This window comes from Amblyomma mixtum, chromosome 2, assembly GCF_055824585.1.
Source record: "Amblyomma mixtum isolate Tamu chromosome 2, ASM5582458v1, whole genome shotgun sequence".
NCBI lineage: Eukaryota > Metazoa > Arthropoda > Arachnida > Ixodida > Ixodidae > Amblyomma > Amblyomma mixtum.
This window is the reverse complement of record NC_143013.1, coordinates 223,411,997-223,428,514: the sequence shown is the minus strand read 5'-3', so window position 1 is coordinate 223,428,514 and position 16,518 is coordinate 223,411,997. Positions and strand designations below refer to the sequence as shown.

Here is a 16,518-nt window from a genome sequence, read left to right as displayed (position 1 = left end):
ACACCCGTATTTCTTCACTAAGCACGCTTAAACATAGTGGCTGAAGTGAGAGGAACTGCTAGTGAGGAGGAAGTGGTCTAGCGTCCTCTTCATCTTTGACGTTGGATGGGCCCGACGTAAAGTCTGCAAAAAAGCGGCCATTAGGTTTCTGCTCTCGTAAGCGATTCAGAACAGCTCTACCAAGCCAGAAATCGTAAGCCCGATGTCAAAAGCGAGATCGATGTGTGGTTGCCGTGTGCCCACCCACTGCCTGCTGGGAGATAGAAGCGTTTTCTTTTGTACGGGGATGGTGTAAAAGGCCGGGCAATACAGCCGTTGTTCGCCTGTGTTTCTGGCTGGGCATGATGGGAACATAAAGGGAGGACGAAAGGAAATTGGTGATTTTTGTCAAAAATGTCAGTTGTCTGATTTTTTGTATGTTTACGTGCGTTGACTTGTAAAGAGTATATTCCGCAAGATTTCTGTCAGCTGCGCTGCGCAAAGCGAGACATCACTGTTCTGCCTAATGCATTTGACACACACACGTCCCTTCAGGTTCTGCAAAGTGAGGTGCGAACAGCGTTTTCAAAGCGCTCGCGCGGAACGCCTAGTAGGCTTAAAGTGACCTCGCCACCGTTGGAAATGCCGTTCTTATCCTCTTTCTAATGAAGGCAATTCTCTTTCAGCAAGAGCGCGGCTCTATAGTGGCAGGAGGAAGTATACAAGCATAAAATTTTTGCACATAGAGACGTCTCATTGGCTTAAAAGCGAAATTGGAGCTAAGGTTGGAGGAAACGCCGGCATGTGGCCATTTTTTTTTTCGCCATTATGTTTCTTCGTCGTTGCCCTTAGTTGTGCCTTCCGGTAGCTTTACCGCTTCGAATATGGATCTTTTCACCCTGAAAATGCTTACGATAGAAACGCTCTCGGTGCATTAAGCATGTGGACAACAGCATTTTATGTTTAAGCAGTGATAAGAGGTTCACCATTTGGCTCGTGCTATTTCTGTGTTCCCATGTAATTCATCCAGCGATAACAACACACTGCAGTGTTATCAGCCTACGCCGTCGCACCAATGTTGGTCCTCCTGCCATTAACCTGCTACATCCGCGACATTCCGGACGCTGGGATCTCACTCGTGACCGTTAAAAATAATGGTATTTGCAACCAGCACGATCTATCGCTCGTTCCTCAGAAAGAAGTGTAGAATTCGCACTCGGTGTGCTAATGCGCCTTCTCTCGTGACGAGTTTTTCGCAGCGTTGCTGCAGCTTCGATATGTGATGAGCATTGTTAATGTAATACTGGACCCTTCGCAACTCCGTTGGTGGACATTCACGCGATTGAAACGTTCTCTGTTTTCCGGTTCCCCGTGTTGGGGTGTCGGCCAATATGTAAATAAAAACGGTAGTCGCGCAAGTGCCCAAACTCTGAGCATAATTCGCACCGCAAAGGTTTTTTGTCCCATCTGGTACAGATATTTTAGCGCACAGTTTCTAAGCTACAGTTTCAAGTTTTCCCAGTTTTCACAACGATGCATTTTAAGAGTGCCTTCCTTTTGAACCCTCATAAAGAATCCAAGGAATCTTCACCCTTTGTCAGAAGTTTAGAGCCCAGAGGGATTGCTTCTGAGCAATAGCGCGTACCTTGTAGTCATTCCTTAGTAACCAAAATCTGCTGACGGTAGGAAGATTATTGGTACCGCCCCGTCCAATTAGTAGTACTTCCACAAATGCCACAGGAACCCCACTAAACGGCTTAGAAGCAAACCCCTTGCCTCTAAACTTCTGATAAAGGGTTTACTTGGAAAACTTCAGCATTACCCATGTCTAACGATTGAGTTAGAAGTCGCTCATTGTAGCTGAATTACTCTGACTATCTGTTTAGGACGAGGTAGTAATGGCGATGATGTTGCGCGCTTCACTCTGTCTCTCCTAACTCCTCCGTTTCTCCTTGCTCGGCGTTTCTTGGAGCGCTGTGAGACGCGTGCATTTTCTTTTCTCTGGCCCTACTATCCTACCGCCCTTCTGGTGCAGGTAAACACATTCAGAAACGCCAAAGTTCAGCGAGAGAGCAGCCGAAGCTTATATCACCGCAAGTTAATTTAAGTGCGTTAACCACTGCTTTACGCCATGCCGTTTGACATCTAGTACTATATCAGGTTATTTAGGTTTATTTATTTCTTCAAGTTACCCCTAAAGGCCCTCCAGAAGAGGGTATTACGGGGGGGGGGGGGGGGGTACAATCATATAAATAATCGCGATACATTTTAACAAAGAAGTGTAGCAAAAAAACGCTAATTAAAACATAAGGCATCACACAAAAGAAAAATGAACACAAACAAAAACAGTAAACTTTTACACATTTCCGTCACAGCGAAGAAGCGCTTGGAATTTTTTATTGTCAGTTTCTGTGGCGATGACTGATGGCAAACTATTCCATTCAGTGATATTACGGGGAATGAATGAATTGGCATAAGACGATGAATGACAGTTTACGCGTTTAACTTTGAAAGAATGATCACGGCGTGGAAAGGTGGCATCAGGTGACTGAAACAAATCACTGCGAAGGAATGGGTGGTGATAAAGCTTATGGAAAAGGGTTAAAAAAGCCCGTTTACGGCGATATGACAAATCTTCCAGTTCGGCACGTTTTTTTAATGCTGAAACGCTTGTGAAGGGTGAGTAGTCTGAAAATACGAAACGAACAGCACGGTTCTGCAAGGATTCAATGTAAGTGATAACGTAAGCTTGAACAGGGTCCCAAATGGCCGCAGCATATTCAATTTTAAGGCTTATGAGAGTTATATAAGCAAGTTTTTTAACGTTTATGGGGGATATCTGAGGTTATGTTTAAGAAAACCAAGTGAGCGGTTAGCAGAAGCTAGGGTACGGTCGATATGGTGACGCCATGCTAGGTCAAACTGAAGGTGCACCCCAAGGTACTTGTATGTTGATGTTAGTTCCACAGTATTGTCATTTACAATATAAATGGTTGGAATGCGAGCTTTACTTACGACGAGTGAAAGATTATAGTTTAGTTTTAGAAACGTTTAATGTCATTAACCATGATGAGCACCAAGAGCTTACTGCGTTCAGGTCAGATTGTAGGGATTGGCGGTCACTGTCTGTAGTAATGTTACGGTAAATTACGCAGTCATCAGCGAAAAGGCGAACTCTAGGTGTTACACAGGCAGGTAAATCATTAATATAGATTAGAAAAAGCAAAGGGCCTAGCACGCTTCCGTGTGGTACCCCAGATGTCACATTAGATGGTCGAACTCGTTATGTTCCTTGTAGGTTACAGATCCAAAACAGAAGATGGAATACCGGCATTATTCGGTTAGACGCGCTCGTCCTCTGTTTCTCAGTAAGCGAATGCCTCTATTGCAAATTCAAGATTTTCGCGTTAAAGAGCCCTGTCTGGCTTCGCCCTTTTCCTATATGCACATTTCATTTAGTCAAAACTAATCGCTCAGAATCCCGGCGCAAGTTTCCTGTCTCCCTATCTCGTGATTACTATGGACAACGTCACATTTTATAGGCACAGTGGAAAATGTGGAATATGAACCCTTATGCGGTCCTAAAATCGGCTAATTCCTAGTTTAATTGCAGACTTTTTTCTTTCGGAAGTAATTAACCGGAGTACTACCGTCAGTACGCACAACACGAACGCTGGACAGCGTGGCTTGGACTGACACCAGCGCCGCGAAGTGCTTGGCTGCTGAAGCCGAGACAATGACTCGGTATGTTTGCCGCGCCCAGCGATATTTGGAGCGCAGGGCGATTTTTCTTGTCTTTCGCCTGTGTACGACCAACTGAGAGATTGCGCGCTCCTGACGAGCTTATCTGACCGGGTTTTGCTCGTGGCTTCGGTCTCCCGCGCACACAGAAACAAGCTGTAGTCTGTCTCGGCAGCCCGGCATGGCGGATGACAGCTCACGCGCCTTTCGACTTCGGCCTCAAAGCTGCCGCTGCAAAAAAAAATAAAGTTAGGAAAAGCATGCAGCCCGAAAGCCGGTTCATCGTGTCTGTAAGGTTCGATAACAATAATTCTGCCGGTTAAAGATCTTCAGGTTGCTCTTGAGGCCTTCGTTTTCGATGGCGCTTATCGGAGTGTATACTCGCAATTGTAACCGGCTTCCTGCTTCGTCCACGCTGCTCGGGAAAGCAAACATCGTGGCGTGTCAAGGCAAAATAGCTGCGCGTGTCCTGAGCAAGAAAAGGCACCAACCGGTGCTTGCCCTGCTTTTCCTAATCTGTATTTCTTTCATGAGGCAGCTTCGAGGCCACACAGGCTCGATAGCTGCCGCACGCCTTGTAGGGTTGCCGAGATAAGCAAACTGCAACGTGTTCCTGCGCGCGCGTAAGACCCACGGTGTAAGTTATATAGGTGAGGACACTGCGCGGGCGGCGCACTGAGATAAAGTACCAGCCGCGTCGTCCGAACCGGGCCGCTGATCGCAGCGCCAGTGTCGATGAAGCGCCGATGAAGAAGTGTCGATGAAGAAAACATAAATGAAACATCTTGTTGCGATAGCAACCATGCAGATATCGCACGGCTCGTTTACGTCACAAAAACCGTTCGCATGGCATGAACTGTTCCCTGCGCTGTCATCAGCAGCATCGTCGTGGCACTTTAAGCAACCTGAGTGCGGTCCATGGCGGTGCGGTTTTACGCCAGTGCTTCCCCAGCGGCACGGTGGTGGTCGGTAAACTGCAGCAATGGGCCGCAAGTGCTTTGTTGAAAGCCGCCAGTGGCTTTCGGTGCAGTCACGGTGTTTTATTTTCATTGTTTTGCTGAAACTCACTAAAACCGTTACCTTCAATAAAACTTTTCGCTGGGCGAGTTGGTTCATTTTGCTTGAGGGGATGCTTGTAGCGCGCCACAAAACAAACAAGGGACAGAAGACGAACTGGACAGGCGCGACCCGCGGGACAGGCGGGACACAGGACGAACGGTCCCGCACGACCAAACTGCGGCACATGAGCGTGTTCACGGAAGGTAGTGATGTGAAAGCTTCAAAGGCGGTGTACCAAAATGCTTAGCCGTGAGGTATTGAGAGTTATTCTGGAGGCGAAATTTTAAGCATGTGCGTAGGCAGTTTGCGATTACATCATAGACGAAAAGATGGAACAAAAGGGTAAAGTGAAATGATGCGTTAAAGCAGGCAATCCTGCCACACTAACGTTCAGTATGCTTCGGCAAGCGTACAGCTATGAGGCAATGAGCCACACGAAATGTATGAAATGGCAGATGTCGGAGGCCCTCGAGATGTGAAAGTCTCCCTTGCGGCAACCAGCGATGGAAGACTTTCTATAAGCAACACCTCAAAATACAGTGCAATGTATTCTAAAACTGGTACATGACGGCCGTCCACGGACAATCGAAGAAATTGGAGACGTTTTTGGCGTATGGTAGAGGTCAGTGCGCCCTATCTTCAATTCCTAACGCCAGAATTGAACATGCGGCTCGTCCCTACCCAACATTTCTGGGCAAAAGCATTTTTGAGAGGGAAACCGTTTATTAATTCAATGTTTTCATATAATGCAAGATTTCACTATAACAGTCAATGGATCTGCAGATCACCCGAGAGCAGTCTTGCATTTTTTTTATTAAGTTTTTGCCACCGCTAAAAGCGTTCCCCATTGGCTTTCTGTCAGTCTTAACTCTTCAATGCGATGGAATGGAGACACTTTAAGAGAAATATTCTACTATATATCAGAAGAATTTGCCATTACCTTAAATATTTCTATAACAGTATCCTGCAATTTTTCAAGTTTCAAAATTGTTTTCCGAGAATGTTGGATATGCGCTACCAAGTCCGCCCTCAGACTCCATGCCACTATCAAAGAAACACAACGTCTCTCGATATGCAATGTGCATCTTTCTCATTTGTGAGTTTCAGCCGGAGGCACGTTATCACTTCCGTAGCAGCCCTGCTCACCACATTCTGCGCCTGCCGACTCGACCTTTTACCGCGTACGGAAGCGCACAAGGGCATGATTAATGAGAACTACTTCTATGCTGCTTTTCGGTTGTGACAGGAAAGCTGGGAGCGATGCATTAATGCGCAAGGGTAATACTTCGAAACTTAGGCACGTAATGTACAGTCACCGAAATAATAATACGGAGCAGGCTTCGATGATGAAACACTTCTTGCGCTTTACCCTGCGAAAATGAGGAAATGCTTTATAGATACGCTATCAAATGTCTCTGGTGCGCTCACTTATAAACCCAAGAAACCCTTATAATTTTTCCTTGGAATGCAGGAGTAATGACCGCATGTCGAAGCATAGTTCGTATTACTTTTTTCCTCATTTATAAGTTGTTGTTTTTTTCAAAAGTTTTCTGATAGACCTTCGTATGTTCTCTGTACTTCTCTTAGACAAGACGATGAGCCTCCGACAGCGAATAAATCTGTTACCGCCTACACCTGCGATGGAAATTTTCCAGAGTTCCGACCAGCTGCTGATTGCTTGTTTTCGAACCTTGCTGAACAGCTTTGGAATGCACGCATGAATTAACATGAACATTTTTAGCCGTGACCTCTGTAAAAAATGATGCTCAGCTGTATTGTTTTTCAGAGTACGCTTTTGCGGGGTAGTTGTTTTTCTTTTGAGGAAGGTTAGAAAGTGCGCAAAAGGATGAGGACAGGAAAAAAAAAAGCAAATACGACATCACAGGCGCACACATGGCAAAATTCCACGAAAGAACACTCACAAGACTGGATACAGGACAAACGCTGCCCCAGTACCCGTTCTTGCGGGTGTATTCTTCGCGTAGCTTTAGTGAATAATTCTGAAGAATTACACCAACTAGCACAACAACATGTCCTACTCACTTTTTTTTTTCTTTTCAGCTAACATTTTCCAGACAATTGATACATCTGATGTGAACACGACTACAGCATTCGTAGTATGATCAGTGAACGGGAAACCCTGCTATCATCAGCAGAAAAAAAAAAGGAATGAGAACTATGGCAGCATTTCAAACATACATTTAGGCTGCTCGTTTAAGCTGCTCGTTTAAATACGCTATTGTTACTTGTATTATACAAGTCTTTCCGAGTAATTCACTAGACACGCACGCAAGCGAGCACACACAGAATACATACGCAGGATATACATAGACACATATACAAAAAGGTAATAGCCACGTTAAAGAGAAGAAAGTTTGACTGATACTAACTGGACTTCGCACTTGGTTGCGATCGAGCGCTGCACCCGGAAAACCCCGGTTACAGGTATCTGTGTTCGGCCTAGGCCCATTTTTCGACCTCGAGGAAGTGTTCTCTCTAGGAATAATGTTTACATGCATTAGATTAAATACAAGAAACAGAGCGTTTATGACTTGGAAACAAATGAAATGGTAAAAAGGTGGGCCGGGCGTTTCAAACTATAACCTAAACGCCATGTATTCCTTGCCGCCATCAAAAGCAACTCAGCTTACTTCTTTTCCTTCGGGAGCTGGGAGGGGGCTATGTAGGTTTCAGATCACGTATCTGGTTGGGAAACCTGAAGAAATTCACTAATATTCGCGTAAAAAAGGCACGATTTTGGCGGCATAACCTTGGCGATTAGTCTCGGTGTATCGCTGAACAAAGGACATGTTTCTCTGAGCAACTGGACCTTCAGCTTCTACCTGAACATCCCGTCCGCTAAAGCGTTCGATTATGGCGCGTGGTTCCATGGCACGTTGAAACTGGTGCAGTCGCACCACGCTTTTCTACTAGCGTGCGTAAGAGACAACTGAATTCTGGCTCTCTCCAAGACTTGACTCACTTCGCTGGCTTTCTTGGCACAAATGTATCTTTCGGATGATATTCAGCTTTTGGCCTTCCTCTTTTTCGCGTCACGATAGTCCTGCAAGACGCGCACCAAAGGTGATGTGGCTAGTTATTAATAGCCAGCGAGCGCTTTATTATTAGACCATTATAGTAATTTTTTCATGTCTCGTTAGGAGAAGCAATAGTCCTTCACTTTTTCTTAGCCAAGACGGGCTATAGTTTATTAAATTTTGGCCATAACATGTACTTTCTCTTTGCGAATCGGCCAATTGTTTAAAGCTTAATATCAGCGTATTGTCGCACGTTCTATAGTGAGATTATTTCTGTAACTGAGGCTTGGGTACAGTCGTAAAGAAAGCTAACGTTTAAGGCGGCCAGTGCAAGCTGAGCCCCCTAGCCGCACTCCAGAGAAGACGATGGTCGCATGCGTGGCGCATGTGTGCACATCACGTGTAGAGCAGACGGGTGTAGAATCACTGACGAGCGGGATAGTTAATCACTGATATTGCAACAACACAAACAAAGAGAATATTTAAGCAAGGGAAAGTGCCTGCTTGCGTCTTTGCAAAAGTTCACAGGGACACGCAATTTCACTATAGTATGTTCACAATGGGATAGCCTTAGCTGCTGGTGATGTCCTCATCGGAAGCGATATCACTTCCGGTCTGTTCACGTACCTTCCCTCCAGCCAATGGTAATGTTCCCGTCTGGTGACGCCGCTTCTCTCCAGCCAATGAGAATGCTCCGATCTGGTGACATCATTTTCCTTCAGCCAATGGACGAATTATATTGCGGACAACGTATTTTGCGATAGGCATTCTAATGCTATCGCGTTAATGTGCTTTCTACTAGGAGCTTAGAATAAATTAAGTTTGGTTGCACGTCGCTTCAAATGAAAAAAAAGAAACACTTCATCACATCTCCGCTGCGTTTGCGCCAAAACTTTCACGGAGTCTGTGGGCTGCTGGTGTGTTGCACCTGCCCCGGGGCTTGCGTGCTCGCCGCAGCCCTGCTTCTCTCTGCACATCTCTACAGCCAGCACGGTCGTTGTCGCTTCATCTTCAGCTTCAGTGACGCCCTCATCATCGAAGAGAAGCAGCGGGCATTTGGTGCCTCCAGTCACTTCGCCGGAGAGCGTTACAAGCCCGTCAGCTTAGAGATTCCTGGAAGCAGCCTGTAGATTGGTTTCAGAACCGGATTGCGTAGGCGAAGGGTTACACTATGAAACGTTCTTAGTCACTGCTTTGTTTTTCCTGGCGTCGATGCAAGCTTGTAGTCCCAAAAGCAGTGCGGCGACCAGGCCCATCGCCGCGAACACCCGGTACAGGTTGTCATATGAGCCGCTGTTATCTCGGAAGGCGCCTGCAAGGAGCATATATCACTATTTTCACAGGTTTCTCTCTTCAGTTTTCAACAATTTGCACATTCAAAATTTAAAAAAAAAATGAAACTTAAAGCACAGAGTACCATTCATCTCATACTTAGAACCTGGTGTGGCGTGACTTACATTCACAGGAGCAAACAAGGGAAGGGGATGAGGGGCTCGTTATAAATATGATAGAAGCCAACAGCCACAGAAACCTAGGGGCACAGGTGATTTTTTATTCTTTTTATTTCTTTATTTATTTTGTGGTGTTGATAAATTTAGAATATTACTGAATATGTTATCGCTTAAAGCTAATTGATTAGAAAAGCAGAAAAAAAAACAACCACATGCCGCCGGTGGGATCCGAAACTACGACCTCCGAATTACGCGTCCGATGCTCTACCTCTGAGCTACGGTGACGGCTGTCAAATCTGCTTTCGGGGGTATTTATGTTTACAAGTAACCTAACCTTGAGAGTGTTCATCAGCGCCACCCACGTTCGTAAGCGGCGGACGTAGAACGTCGTGAATTACCGCAGGTGTGACGTAGAACGTCATCGAAACGGAAAGGGTGAAAGCTGCGTGAGAACCCTCTTATGCTTCCTATGGCGCTTTCACCCAGCTTTCACCCTTTCCGTTTCGATGACGTTCTACGTCACACCTGCGGTAATTCAGGACGTTCTACGTCCGCCGCTTACGAACGTGGGTGGCGCTGATGAACACTGTCAAGGTTAGGTTACTTGTAAACATAAATACCCCCGAAAGCAGATTTGACAGCCGTCGCCGTAGCTCAGAGGTACAGCGCCGGACGCGTAATTCGGAGGTCGTGGGTTCGGATCCCACCGGCGGCATGTGGTTGTTTTTTCTTCTGCTTTTCTAATCAATTAGCTTTAAGCGATATCATATTCAGTAATATTCTAAATTGATCAACACCACAAAATAAATAAAGAAATTAAAAAAAATCCCCTGTGCCCCTTGGTTTCTGTGGCTGTTGGCTTCATTCGCAGGAGCAGTTATGTACTTATCTCGATTCTCTACTACTTACGCCGTGACAATGAATCATCAAAAAGTGGTTGTTATGAGCGCGAATGGGCAAATTTTCCCATTTCTCGCGACGCTGTACCTGCCTTTCCAGTACTTCACGTCGCCCCTTTTATCGTTTCTTTTACTGTTCTTTCCTTTTTTATGCCTTTCTATTCTTTTTTTTTATCTTTACATTCTTATCTACTCACCTGGTATCATTCCTAAGCGCTCTTTTACGCCTTCCTTTATCCTTTTCTTTTTCTTCTTCATGCACTCTCTATCATGAAACAGGAATTTCAGTGCCACTCCTTATCCTCTTCCTTTGCTTGAGCCCTTTGTAGCAGTTTTATCAGGCCAACGCGCGTTCCTCTTAGCCGTGCCGCCTCCCGCAACCCCCATGCCTGGAGAAGCAGCATTTTAAAGCTCACCTTCATCATCTCTCCAGTCTTCTCTGCTCCCCGGATTTTATTTTGCTCAGCTGGGCTATTTCCTTGTCGCGTTTTTTTTTTTTTTTTTCAGGTCAACCGCAATAATCTTGTCTCGAATGCCACCTGTCGCAGCCTCCATTCCTGGACAGCGTTTTAAATTTACGCTCCCCACCTTCCCTCATCAAACCTTCCACCACTTTAGCGGCGCTTCCACCTCGTAGAGAAAGTCCTATTTAACCCCTACCAATGACGAACGTATTGCACAGACGAAAACTAGTCCTCTTGCCGGAGTGTTGGCTAGTGGACTAAGGCTTCCACCTCCAACATTGTTTGCTTTTTTTGGGTTATTCCTTACTTAGAGCTATTTGAAAGATATTTTTAAGAATTACCACATAGAACGCACATGGACGAGGTGGCGAAAGCCTATTGGTGATTGTAAATTTAACACGCAATTGCCACCTCTTCTGGCCGAAATACGGCACTCGTCTATCACCGTAGCTGGCATTGAAGAAGCAACCAAAGGCGCGTTTTCAGAGCAGCTAGGCTCTGGGCGGGCGCGAACTTTTGCCATGAATTTCACACCTAGTCCCCTGCCCAAAGCCCGCCTTCACGTAGAGGAGGAGACGACAGCACACCTAGTGGCCTCGTAATCCAGCTCGCTATACTTTCGGGCAACACATTATTGGGTGGCAGAAGCACAGCAAGTATTAGCCCACTATTACATGATGGGTACTTCATTCAGTGGTACGGTGTGTCGTCGTACAATTTGTCAAGAATTGGCAGAGCTTGAAGGGAAGTACTGCTCATGCCCTGTAAATGTGAGCACGCTGGCAATTCCATTAGAAGAGCGGCAGCAATATGTACTAATAAACGACTGCTTTGAAGAGAGATCAGGAGCTGCGTATGGATTGAATATTTTGCAGGGAGTTTTTGTAGATTAAGTCAACCGGCTGGCTCTCATTCTTCGGTTTTATTCTATGTAGCCCACTCCCTTCTGTAATGCCTCTGGGCCTGAAGGTACAATAAAAAAATTAATATGGAGCAATGCATCATACGCTCGCTGACTTAATATTTGGCAGAAGAGCAAACGCGGAGTTCGGTTTCATGTACTACAGACATGTTTAATATTACGGCGCGCTAATTCTGCGCTTTTCTCACTGAACAGCTACCAAACGAATTATTTTTGCATTAGATCGCATGACTAAAAGTGTCAGTATTGCGAGGTTCATTCTGATATCTACCATTGGAGTAATCTAAAATGTACGATGGTCAACAGTGTAAGAGAAATGCTCTGCCTACGTGTCTTCCTTTCCTTATATGCCTTTCAGTCAAAGAAAGTTTCGCAATAGCCAGTCATGAGTTCAATTACCTTACCGCACAAAGCAGCAAAGCATCTGGAAAAACCGAGCGCCTTATTTAAACGACGAAATCTTATTATAAAAACAAAGCCTCAATACTGCACTTACCCACTATGGAAGGCTCGCAGAATGTGAGCGGGAGCGTCGCCAAGCCTGTAACACCCCACGACACGGCCACTTTCTGCACTCCCAAGTAGTCTGCAACGAGCACAGTCTTGATCGTCGCCAGGTAACCTTGCTGGGCACCGGCGATGAAGGTCCCCGCCGCAATGACCCAGAAACCGAACAGGTGCGGCATCAGCGCAAAGTACAAGGACAGCAGCAAATAACTGGCCGATGCAATAATGCATCGGCTACGCGGCGTCTTGTCCGATAAAAGAGGAATCAGTAGGCGTCCGCAAAACCCACCCGCACACAGGCAGCTGACGAGCTGCGCTGCTGAGTCCAGCGGTGCTCCTTTGTCCTTGGCGTAGTCCACCACCGTGGTCGCCAGTAATGGAAGCGTGAAGTCGGCAGCAATTATAGGCTCTAGTATCACGTAGAAACAGGGCGAGCGCAGAAGTTCCAGGATTTGAAATAATAGGCCAGACGCAATGTTCCTCTTCTCTGGAACGTACATAACCTCTGATTCAGTGCTGTTCTGTTCAAATCCAGGTTCTTGGACTTCTGTCGCTTCCAACGAGTCTCTGCGCGTTGACTGCGGCTCGGGGGCTTGCACGCACGTGGTTTGTTCTGGGCACACTGGGTCCGCACTGTCAACGTGAAGGTCTGGGGTGTTCAGAGGCACTGTAGCGGTGCTTCCGTTCATTCCCATTGCTGCGTTCTTGCTTCTTTTTTTGCAAAGTTTCCACTCAGGCCACACGACGGGACTTGGATTTCGGAGCAACATGGCCAGTGGAATGATATGCAGGGCCATCCCAGCGGCGAGAAAAAAGGTGCCCTGCAGTCCGTAGGTAGCTGCCAAGGTGGACAAGAACCACGGACCAATCACTCCCGAGAGCGATACCCCCAGGTACTGGATGCCTGTGGCGAAGCTTCTATATTTGTGGAAGTATGACACGATGCAGATTGACGTAGAGATGCTTAGGATTCCGAATGCCATACCTGAAAGCACGAATACATGATCTTCAGAAATAATCTTCTGGTTAATAAGATAAACATTAAAGTTTACCATAGTAAACACCTATGCGTGTGCGTAACAGTGCGCATCGCCAGCAGGCCAGAGTCAGAACACAAAGAGAAAAGAGCAAAGCTATTTCATTATTAGCGAACCCTCAGTGCACCCGGCGAAAAAGGTGATGACTAAGCGCTTACGCACACAGCGCGTGACTCGCAACAATTTCATTCGGGAAACGCATGGTTATTTATATACACTGCTTCGCCGCCGCACTAAATGGCATGAGTGAATGTTTTCCGGATCGAAGGGAGGCGTTCCTTGTCAAGCAAATACACAGATGTAGTGAAAAACCGTTCCCTTTCTTCTGATATCAGCAAAACTTACGTATGATGTTTGGTGTTCCGACAAAGAAGCGCGTTGACATAGCTTCGCGCTTTTTTTTAAAATCGGATTGATAGAACATAGCGCTGTGTGTGTCAGTGTCTTGTTTTCCTCTCATGTGTTCTGATGCGCTACAGCTTCGCTAAAATGAACCACGCAAAGCTAGTAATGAAAGGCACGGCTGCACCAATAGTACCAGCGTTGATTTATCTATGGCGCCGCTGTCCGAAGAAGTAACCCGGCTTTGCTAGCATGTCCTGCTTCTCGCACGTGGCGTAGGTTAGGCAAAGAAAAACGAAGAAAACGCATTGTCACAATCCTAGAACTGACACGTCAGTTTCCACCGAGGCAACAACAACAACGTCAGTTTCTTCTAACACAATTCTAGGGCATGTGGAGCATTTTCCTCGTACGGGGAAATCGTTTCGAATATTTATATCCGATATTCTCCGACTTCGTTTTCTTGTGTAGGCTCTTTCAGTCGTCTGTATAGCGGAGTTTCTTTGCTCGCCGAGCGTTCTTAACTCACTCTCGTTTATTGTTGTCCCACTGACGTGCCCAATTTCTACTCTCCTCGACTCTAATGAACGTCGTAATCTTTCTCGCGTGCAATGCCGGCTTTTTTTATCGCCGGCCTTGCTTTTAATCACATTAGTACCTCCTGGAAACTGCCAACCAATATTTTGCGCTTCGGTTTAATATTTTCCTGTAAATGGCTGTGTTTTTCACTAATTTCATGCGCAGGGCCGAATAGGTGTCACTGTATCAAATATTCAATACCACTAACGGCATCCCGAACATGAAAAGGACCACTGTTCTTCAGTGGCGCATGATGGCGTTACTAGAGTTTTGAAACTTTGGTTTGGTTTAGTTTATAGGGTTTAACGTCCCAAAGCGACTAAGGCTATGAGAGACGCCGTAGTGGAGGGCTCCGGAAATTTTGACCACCTGGGGTTCTTTAACGTGCACTGACATCGCACAGTACACGGGCCTCTAGAATTTCTCCTCCAAAGAAATTCCAGCCGCCGCGGCCGGGATCGAACCCGCGTCTTTCGGGTCAGCAGCCGAGCACCATAACCGCTGAGCCACCGCGGCGACTTTTGAAACTTTGTCTTACATAAATATAATGCTGCGTGCAAGTGCCGGTTCACTTTTTCTCACTGTGTTAAGAGGGCTGCAATTCTCCTCTTTCAGACTGAGAATTATAACATCCCATACTACGAGTCAAGAACAGCCGATGTAAGTTCCTGGGTGCAACACGGCACATGGTACACCCTAACGTTTAAGATGGCGCTATTGGCGGCCACTCACTCCTATCATGACGTCAAAAAGAGAGCCGGTGTGTTTCTTCACGTAGCGCGTTTTCTGTTATCGATGCCTGTCTGTTGCCTGAAAATGGCGAGTGATATACCCTTTCGCGCTCACTAGTTTTTCAGGCTATAAAGGGTCAGGCTGGCCCGGCCAACGCCTTTATCTCTGGACGACAAAAAAAATGGCAGTCGATTACGACAGCCGCTACATCTGAAGTTTGAGCCCGTGGCGCGTTACGCTGCTGGCCACTCTCCTAGATCTTCCCGTGGCAGCCACCCACCTTTCAAGTGGCGTTTCGCTCAGCTATATTGACCACTGGTTACGCCGACGCCGACGACTACGCCTACAACGCTCCATAACCACAGCATAGCCCGTAGCAGCCACCTTCCAGGCGGCGTTTGGGTCTGCTACTTTGACAACCGGTTACGCCGACGCCGAGGACAACGCCGACAACGCCGACGACTACGGCACAGAAGCCAGGAACGGGCGCCTCACAACTTTGCCAGGCGTAGGAAACTTCTATATACACCATTGTCCAGAAAATACAGTCGTCCACGCCAATTCCTCCCATAGGGGCTGGAGGGAAGTCAAATGGAGCGTCGTATAGTCGGCATGACAACGGTATCCAGCCGAAAAGAACCTCATCCCCGAGCGGAATCTGAACCGCCGCCGTCGAAAAAAGAGCAGCTTTGTATCCCGGTCATGCAGACAATTCGGCCACGGTCGCATCCTTATCGCGCTAAGTACGTCGGCAGTAATCAATAAATTTGAAAAATCAGTTGACCTACAGTGGCCAGGTGAGCAGAAGTAGCTAAAACCGAAACTAGCCGGAGTTTCCTACCCATGGCTGCGCTCTAAAAGCCGGGCGAGTTGGTTAGAATTCACAATGCAACAGCGCGAAATACGGAGACAAATAATGAAGAAAGGCAAACCTGGCGCATTTTGACTCCGTCTTTCTCGCTGTTGCACTGTGACCTTCATTGCATAAAACAACATTTTCTACTCTTGATGGATTGACGTCACATACAGCAGTTGAAGCATCCGGCAGTTCGGCGGCTAACCAACGCCGTTAGGCGTAGACGACGGCTATCTCAACTGCAGCTGGAACGTGAGCTGAGCTGGCAAAATACGGCTGGCCCAAACGGTTATCGCATTCCGGAGTGAAATATAGACCAGCAGCGCATGCTTTATACCGGGCCATCGAAAAAAAGAACGGAGGGTTTTGATCTCACGGACGCTTTCCGTGCGTCAAAATAAAAGATTTCAAAAGCCGCTTTATCATTTCACGCGGAACGATAACACATCGCAAGTGGTTGTCGCAGATAATAAAATATATTTTTCGGAGGTTATCCGAACACGTTGAACGAGAAGTGGTGGTGGCTGATAACACCTGGAACTCCTACGTTATCTGCTGGTGGAATTACCGCGAACGCCGCAAAGCCTGCGCAATTTCTTTTCCGAAAGACACTGAAAGCTGCGGAAACTGGCTGCGTGCTATCCCTTCATGCCAAAAAACTTTTCAAATGGAAGTACAAGTGATGTAAATTGCACGCTCTCGCGTTCCGTGTTCTAAACTTCTATCATAACAGAAGTCACGGTTGCAGTTGCAATTCTCAGCGGTATGGAAAGCACGCGCGAAAACGTGACCTGGAGCACGAATGTGAATGAGCAAAAACTTTTTCTGAGCTAGTCCCCTAAAATCCTACCCAGTGTATCCAAAAGTTTTTAGCACTACCACCTGCGCTAGTAACGAGTGTCAGGTGTCATT

At 46.6% G+C, this 16,518-nt stretch overlaps 1 protein-coding gene across 1 annotated transcript in view; it reads right to left on the bottom strand.

The window, feature by feature from the left end:
* Positions 1–6,812: 6,812 nt before the first annotated feature.
* The window catches only part of LOC149362732 (monocarboxylate transporter 7-like), a 51,820-nt gene continuing 42,114 nt past the window's right edge, over positions 6,813–16,518 (bottom strand). Inside the window, exons 4-5 of the mRNA XM_089573192.1 lie at positions 12,050–13,045; positions 6,813–9,129 (exon numbers count right to left, since the gene is read on the bottom strand). Of these exons, the coding sequence (XP_089429318.1) occupies positions 8,987–9,129; positions 12,050–13,045 (1,139 nt within the window). The 3' untranslated portion in view covers positions 6,813–8,986. The remainder of the gene's footprint in view (positions 9,130–12,049; positions 13,046–16,518) is intronic.